This window comes from Neolamprologus brichardi, chromosome 10, assembly GCF_056152115.1.
Source record: "Neolamprologus brichardi isolate AB-2024 chromosome 10, ASM5615211v1, whole genome shotgun sequence".
NCBI classification, from domain to species: Eukaryota; Metazoa; Chordata; class Actinopteri; order Cichliformes; family Cichlidae; genus Neolamprologus; species Neolamprologus brichardi.
Genome location: NC_142113.1, coordinates 16646719 through 16654640, shown reverse-complemented (window position 1 = coordinate 16654640; position 7922 = coordinate 16646719). Strand labels below are relative to the sequence as shown.

Genomic DNA, 7922 nt, shown 5'->3' with positions numbered 1-7922 from the left:
TGGAAAGTCAGACTGGTGTCTTGAACTTGATGATGAGTTCCGTGTTCTCAAAAGGCCTCCACAGCCACCAGATCTCAATCCAGCAGTATAACTTTGGATACAGAAGATTCACATCATAAATACAATAATAATAATAATAATAATAATAATAATAATAATAATAATTATTATTATTATTATTATTATTATTATTATTATTATTATTATTATTATTAATAATAATAATAATAATAATAATAACACTGTGCCTCACCAGCTGAATTATACTGATACACTTTTCCAACTATAAGTTACACTAATTCACATAGTTTGGTACTGAAAAACTGAAACACCCATATCTCTCTTAAGTTATTGCAGTGCAAGCTCAGTTTTACTACTAGGATCACCTTGCTTTAGTGATTCTGTAATTTGACTGCCATGGTAAACCAGCATTACTTAGGAGGCCAGTGAGTGGACGGATAGTCTTATTCAGGTCAGATTTTGGGAGGTACCCATCTTACCTTGCAAAACTGAAAAGAGGTCATTCATCAAACTGTGCAGCTAGTTTTAAAAGCATGAGCCTACTCGAAAAGTGCACAACAAATGGAAATCTGTTGAGGACATCCTGCACTTACAGTCAGCTCCCCTAGTGTGTGGTGAGTTCATTGATCCACTTCTGCACCTGGAGATAATGTCTCTCCTGTTTGTTTCCTGCTTTGCATTTGCAGTTTAACACACAGATGCTTTTCTACTGTCTCAAATCCTGGCTCTATTTCTCCGAGTCTACACTACGTGTATAGTTGTAATTATGCATAAGGTGTGGGAGTGCGAGCATATTTTTTCATTTATTTATTTAAACTGAATAAATATGAATATTTTTCTGTTCATTTTTTATATATCTAAATAAATATGGAATAAAATATGGAATAAAAAGTTTGAGAAAATTTGAGTAAATGCCCCCCTGTTAAAGTTAGTTTCCTGTCCAGTTCATAAGATGGGACATTTAAGAAAGCTCGATCTTACAGAGACGTTATGAAAGTAAAGATGACTGGACTCCGTCTATCGAGAAGGAAGGAGCACGGCTACTTCCCATAATTCATTGCGCGAACCCGTTAACTGACGTGATCTTCGACGACTTCTTTACATGCCTTTCATTTAAAGGCTCTGTGGTGGTACACACGTGGGAATCTTTATCTCGTCGCTACCGCTCTAAAGGTAAGGATTTAGCACAGTTATTTTACAATGTAATGTCGTATAAACCCGGACGCAGTTGTGCAAACAAGTTACAGTTATCTTACTGGCCTGGGCTCGGCTATGAAAGGATATAGATTGTTAAACTGTTGGCTAACGGCAAGCTAGCTCGGTTAGCTTGACAGACTGAAGTCAGCTAGCAAAACAGTAAACCAAAGCAAATATTCAGGTAGGATAATTCAGTTGAAGTTTTCGTAATAACTTTTTAAAATGGCTCTGCAACATGTTACCTGTTGCTTCGTTTGTTTAAATTAACTTGAATGAACTGATGTTAGACATTGTCTCGTTGACTTTAGCTAGCTGAATAACTGAGTAGTGCTTTGTAATTAAACCACGTTTAGGGCGATGCACAGCAATATCAGTGTATGTTAGTAATGCATCACCACTAAGACTTCCACATTTTGAAGCATTGTTTGCCCGTTGTCTATCTGCATTTGGTATTTCTAATGTTATTGTATTTTTGTAGAAATGTTAAACATTTTTTAAAATATGGTCTCTTTACAGGTGGACCTGAAGCAGACATGTCGAGTGAGGACGTGGAGCGGCTTTTGATACAGTTTCAGGACGAGAATGGGGAGATCCTGGGTTCACCTTTCGATGTGCCTTTAGACATTACCCAAGACAAACTACAGCTCGTCTGCAATGCATTGCTTCAGAAGGTACAACATAAGTATACAGTGTTTTGTGTAAATGTATAGCCCAGATTGAAATAATCAAATATGATGGTCATGATATCAATTTTGAATTGAATATCTAGTAAACATGCTCTTTCCTTTTTCTTTTTTTTTTTTGCTGTCATCCACTCTAGGAGGAGCCAGTCCCGCTGGCATTCTTTGTGCAAGGGGAGATGGAGGTGGTGTCCAGCCTGGGGACATGCGTTAAGGCTCTTGGGGTTGAAACCGAACAAGTTCTGCCTGTGGTGTACCAGCCTCAAGCTCTGTTCAGGGTTCGGGCTGTGACACGCTGCACCAGCACACTGCAGGGACACACTGAGGCTGTCATCTCAGTCGCTTTCAGCCCCACTGGCAAGTGGGTACCTTTGACACAAAGTGAACAGATGTCAGCTTTTCTCTGCCAGTTTGTCATAATCTCTTGTACCTTTTGGGTCGGAGTTGTGTAACAGTATATGAAAATGGAATTATGTTGTGACATCACACCTCTAATTAGATTTAAACATTGATCCATTTGTCTGTTTTTGTTTCAGATATCTGGCCAGTGGTTCAGGCGACACCACAGTGCGCTTCTGGGACTTGACAACTGAGACGCCCCACCACACATCCAGGGGTATAAAATAACATCTACAAGGCAGCATGATCTGATAATCATTGAACTTCAAGTGACTGATTGCTTTAATACACCATTGGTCATTTTAGGACACACACACTGGGTATTGAGCATCGCCTGGTCACCTGATGGAAAGAAGCTGGCTTCAGGATGCAAGAACAGTCAGGTGTGCTTCAAAAACAAACACACATGATCCATAATTAGGTTTCAAAGATGCATTCATTAAACCTTTCTATTTTTCTCTTTCTCTAGATATGTCTGTGGGATCCAGTGACGGGTGCGCAGATGGGGAGGACTTTGACAGGACACACCAAATGGATCACTTGGCTCTGCTGGGAACCTCTTCATCTGTGAGCACTCGATCGATTTTACACTTCCCTGAATTTCTTTTATTTGACTGCAGACCTCTCATTCAGACCCATTTTATATACGAAACTTTAAAAAATGTACAGTACTTTTACTCCTTTCTAAAAATTGAGTTTTTTAGGGAAAAAAAATCATCTTTTGCTCTTCACATGGATCTGCATGCAGATAAATCCTGTGATTTGTGAACTACAGCTGGACTACAAATAAAAGCAAAACGACTTAAGCTACCAAAAATCTCTTCCCTTGCCTGATAATCTGTAAAAATGTGTTTATAGAGATGGCAGTTAGTTGCATAGCAATTACAAAAACGCTCCACTGAAATATTGCACTGTGAAATGAAACTGTAACACATGAATTCTGTTTCATAAGAAGCCAAACTTAATTTAAAAGCATTTTGTAATTTACAGTTATACAAACGATATTGTAGATCAGCCTTGAACTCGTAAGTTCTTCAGGAAGAGGCACATCCTTTGAGTCAGGCAGCCAATATATGTTCAGATATATCTAAACTACTTATTCAACAGCAGGATGGAGAGAGTGTCTGTTTTTTAGGCTGCTAGAAAAACAATACTGTGTTGGAAATGTGCTGTAATTGTCAGAGTAGTTTTGGCAAACAAATAAATCACAAGGTTTTCAGAAATGCCTTAAAGTTACAGACACAAGAAGTTAGTTTCCCTTAAATGTGAAGTCACTACATTGCAACTGTGCAGGTATTGATTATAATTTGATTATCATGTTGGACTAACTTAAACTTTGTGGTCTTATAGTTGTTTTAATTCTTATCCCTTTCAGTAATCCAGAGTGTCGGTACTTGGCCAGCAGCTCTAAGGACGGCTCAATACGTATCTGGGACACAGTGCTGGGACGATGTGAGAAGATCCTGACTGGGCACACTCAGTCAGTGACATGTGTGAAATGGGGAGGAGATGGACTTCTGTACACTTCGTCCCAGGACAGGACTGTCAAAGTGTGGAGAGCAAAAGATGTAAGTGTGTGTGTGAAATATATGGTATTAAAGGGTTATAATAGCGATATGGTATGTTTCTTTTTCATTAATATGTTAAACAATATTGGTGTGTATTCTTGTGCATGAAACATGAGTAGTCCAGTCCACTGTTTTTATTTAGTTATTGTTTTTCTTTTGTTTGTTTGTTTTTGTTCCTTGTGCATAAAGAATGTAGGCTAATAATAGACAAATGTTATGGCATCAGAAACATTTTCACCCATAGAGCTGCTGCTGCCAGCTGTGTGGGGAAAATCCCAGCAGATCTGCAGTTTCTGAAATACTTAGATCGGCTCATTTGGCACCAATGACCACCTTCAAAGTCACCTTTCTTCCCCCTTATGATGTTTGTTTTTAACTTCAGCAGGTCGTTCTGGCCATGACTTCACATCTAAATGCCTAAACCCATTGAGTTGCTGCTGTGAAGTTGATGAGATATTTTTGGTAACAAGCAGTTGAGCATGTGTACCTAACAAAAGGGCTGGTTATTATATTTCAAGTATATACATACTGTTAACATAAAAGAATTGTTGCTCTTAGAGAGCCCTTGTGCAGGTCAGTTGAAAGGTTTTATGATTAGACTTATTAGCAGCATGTTCATGTGTGGCTGAGCCACTAAAATCTTAATGGCCACAGAGAGGATGAGGATAAGAGCAAAGAGAAATCCGTGAAGTGTTTGGATGAAACGTGTGTTTAGTTTCATCTCTTTGATGCAGGGTGTCCAATGCAGGACTCTGCAAGGCCACGCCCACTGGGTCAACACCCTGGCTCTCAGCACTGACTATGTCCTGCGTACAGGAGCTTTTGAACCCGCAAATGCCACTGTCAACCCTCAGGATCTCACTGGATCATGTAAGACCCAAAACACTTGCATGTTCTTTAACATTCTGATTTTTAGTAATTGATCATTGTCATATATGGTGAGGTTTTTTTGTTTGTTTTTGTTTTGGGTTTTTTTTTAGCATTTACTTTTTAATAGGTTTGAGTCCAGAAAACAAAGTCTCACATATGCACCACACGGTCTGACATTTTACCATTTAGGCAGGTTTTTTTAGTAGCAAAAAATGTGTGATATTAGAGTGTTTTGGCAGCACAGATACAGCTAGCATGGCTGCTGTGTGTTCGGTCACCTTTCTGGTCTCACAAAGTTAAAGGGGGTTGTTTTCATATAACAAGTTTTTCTTCTTCTCCCCAGTGGAAGAGCTGAAAGAGAAAGCCTTAGAGAGATATAATAAAGTCAGGGTAGGTACCCTTTGTTGAGATTTGTAAAAAGTCACATGTCCTTCCTCCCTGTTTTAGCACCCTGACCTTTAACTTCTGCTGCAGGGCTCAGCTCCAGAGCGCTTGGTTTCCGGCTCAGATGATTTCACTTTGTTCTTGTGGAATCCTGCACAAGACAAAAAGCCTTTGGCCAGGATGACGGGCCACAGCGCTCTGGTCAATGAAGTGCTCTTCTCCCCAGACACCAGGCTTCTTGCCTCTGCCTCCTTCGATAAGTCTGTTAAAATCTGGGACGGACGCACTGGAAAGTAAGAGAATCACCATCACAAGGAATAATAAATTAATTTACAAGTAATACAACTTTTGTCCAGACGATGGTGCTGTACAGCCAAAGATGTACATCTTAGAGATTATGACTCTACCTGCTTGTGTCCTTTTGCCCACAGGTACTTAATGTCCCTGCGTGGCCATGTGGCATCAGTGTATCAAATAGCATGGTCAGCAGACAGCAGGCTGCTGGTCAGCGGCAGCAGCGACAGCACGCTTAAAGTGTGGGATATTAAGAGTGGGAAGCTCAACATGGACCTGCCAGGTCATGCTGATGAGGTGGGGGAAGGAAATTTGATATAAATACTTCCTTCTAAATGCTGATTACTGTTCCTGAATTACCTTAAGTCTTATCTGTGCAGGTTTACGCTGTGGACTGGAGTCCTGATGGGCAGAGAGTGGCCAGTGGCGGAAAAGACAAGTGTCTCAGAATGTGAGTATGATTCCAGAAAACCTGTTTATCAGAGTTTCAGCATTTCCGCACACCTAAAACATCCACCTTGTGTTGTTTTTTCTTTCTTTCTTTCTTTAGATGGAGAAGATAACCACAGTTCTCTTCTATTTCTGGACTTTGACAAAGGATTGTCACATCTTTTCCTTCCAAACAGCTGACAGCTGGAACAAGGGCAGCTAGACTTTATCTAATTACCCATTTGACTTCATAAGTATCTGTCACTAGTGGGAGTGTCAGAGAATGCAAATGCAGTCACAATACAAATGCCCATGTGGGAATGTTAACAGTGCAAGAGCTTAAAAGCATTCAGATGAACCAGAATGTAAAATCATCTGCCTCTTAAATGTATTGCAAGTAGATTGTAATGTGTAGTATGCCTTCTCCTATTATTGTCTCATCTTGGTATACAATTAAATTTTAGATCAGGCGCTCTGACATGGCTTCAGAAACTTGCGCAGCTGCCATGCACATGTGGTTAAAAGCCAAACAAGGTTGTGCATCTATTGAAACCGATCCTGACACATGTTTATGGTTTCCTATTTTGGAGCAAGGAACTGCATATTTTCAGGACCATGTTTGCTACTTTGTCACCTTAGGCCTCACAAGATAAACTGAGTATCGGGTGGGGGCAGTGAAGCCTTCTTCTGTGATGTAAATGCAGATGGTGCTCGCCGTGCTCCTTCAGCCTTTAATCTCCTGTCAGCAAAGCTGCAATCTGCTGATTTTTCTGCCTCTGTGGTGAAGCCAAGTGTCACCAACTCTGAACTGTTTGAGTCACAGCCTGCACTGGAAATGCCAGGTTGACCATTTTTGTTACAGGAATGTAAATATAAATCAGTATATTTATGTTAGTTTCCTGATCCCACTCAAGAATCAGCTTAAAGTGTTCATCCACTTTAAGTGGTCGTTTATTATAAAAGCACTGGTGGAAACCAGCATGTGAAATATATTCATTATTTACCTAAATGGTAAGTCGAGCTCTGTTAGTTATGAACTCCACCTCCAATCATCGGATTTGTTTATAAAATCAAGATTTCCAGAAATATGTAATGGCAGTTCTTACTGTATAAATAAATATTTTTAACTCTAATCAGTGAAAGCAGCAGTTTTGTGCCTTCAACAGAACCTTGTGTCAGGTTTTAAAGCCACTTCAAACTGTCCTCTGATGTAATAAGGCTGTTGGTTGTTTGCTGGAACTTGAATTTATTCAAACTACTGTGCTACTGACTCACTGTTTACATTATGACTGTTGATAAAAATATAAACAGTTGGATATTGTTGGGATTCAGCAGTGAAGGATGTTAACCTGGTTAACATGCATTTTGCTGCTTGGATTCTTTCACCTGAACTTTAACACGTGCCAGCTCCACATCTGAAAATCATTTTTGTGTGGCACATTGAAGTATTGGACGACAATGATGACCGGACAGAAGCAGTGATTCTTTTTGGCATTTAAGAAATATGTTTATTCTCAAGTGAGGCCAAATTTAAGGAAGGTGTTTTTTGTTGGTCCTGAAATCTGTGAATAAATGTTTGAGGATGAGTTCAGAAGGAAACTAAAGCAGCAGGTTTTCCAGAATTTTCTTGGCAATCACTGAGCAGAGGTTTATACTGAGCTGGTGGATAACATCCTGAAAGCTTATCAGCTAATGAGTGCCAGTTTACTGAAGGGGCACTTTTTACATTCTCGGCTTTTTCCACCAATCTCTGATCAGCACGGGGAAAGATTTCATCAAGATATAACAATGATGGAAGCTGATATCAGGGAAATTTTAATCCTGAGCATGATGGGTAACTGCTGTTGGTTCTTGCAAAGTGAGATTGACGTGCAGTACAAACAGAAAAGCAAGTGCCTCAAACATGTTTTAGCACTCTGACCTCATATTATTTTGAGCTAAATCGGCAGAAATCTGCTTAAACACGACTCTGGTATCATCTTGTGGTTTGTTTTCAAAACAAATGGATCAAAGCATCTTTAGTGGGAAATTGAAACCCAGATATTGTGCTATTTTGAACTGTCAAAACATAAATTGGACA

General features: G+C 39.6%; 1 protein-coding gene across 1 annotated transcript; it reads left to right on the top strand.

The window, feature by feature from the left end:
• Positions 1-1095: 1095 nt before the first annotated feature.
• nle1 (notchless homolog 1 (Drosophila)) lies at positions 1096-6975 on the top strand. Its single transcript, XM_006800046.2, has 13 exons — positions 1096-1194; positions 1735-1889; positions 2039-2259; positions 2435-2514; positions 2604-2680; positions 2767-2864; positions 3673-3865; positions 4600-4735; positions 5079-5125; positions 5210-5412; positions 5551-5710; positions 5794-5864; positions 5964-6975. Exons 2-13 carry the CDS (start codon positions 1752-1754, stop codon positions 5974-5976), a joined length of 1437 nt encoding a protein of 478 aa, XP_006800109.1. The 5' UTR covers positions 1096-1194; positions 1735-1751; the 3' UTR covers positions 5977-6975.
• The last annotated feature ends 947 nt before the right edge of the window (positions 6976-7922 follow it).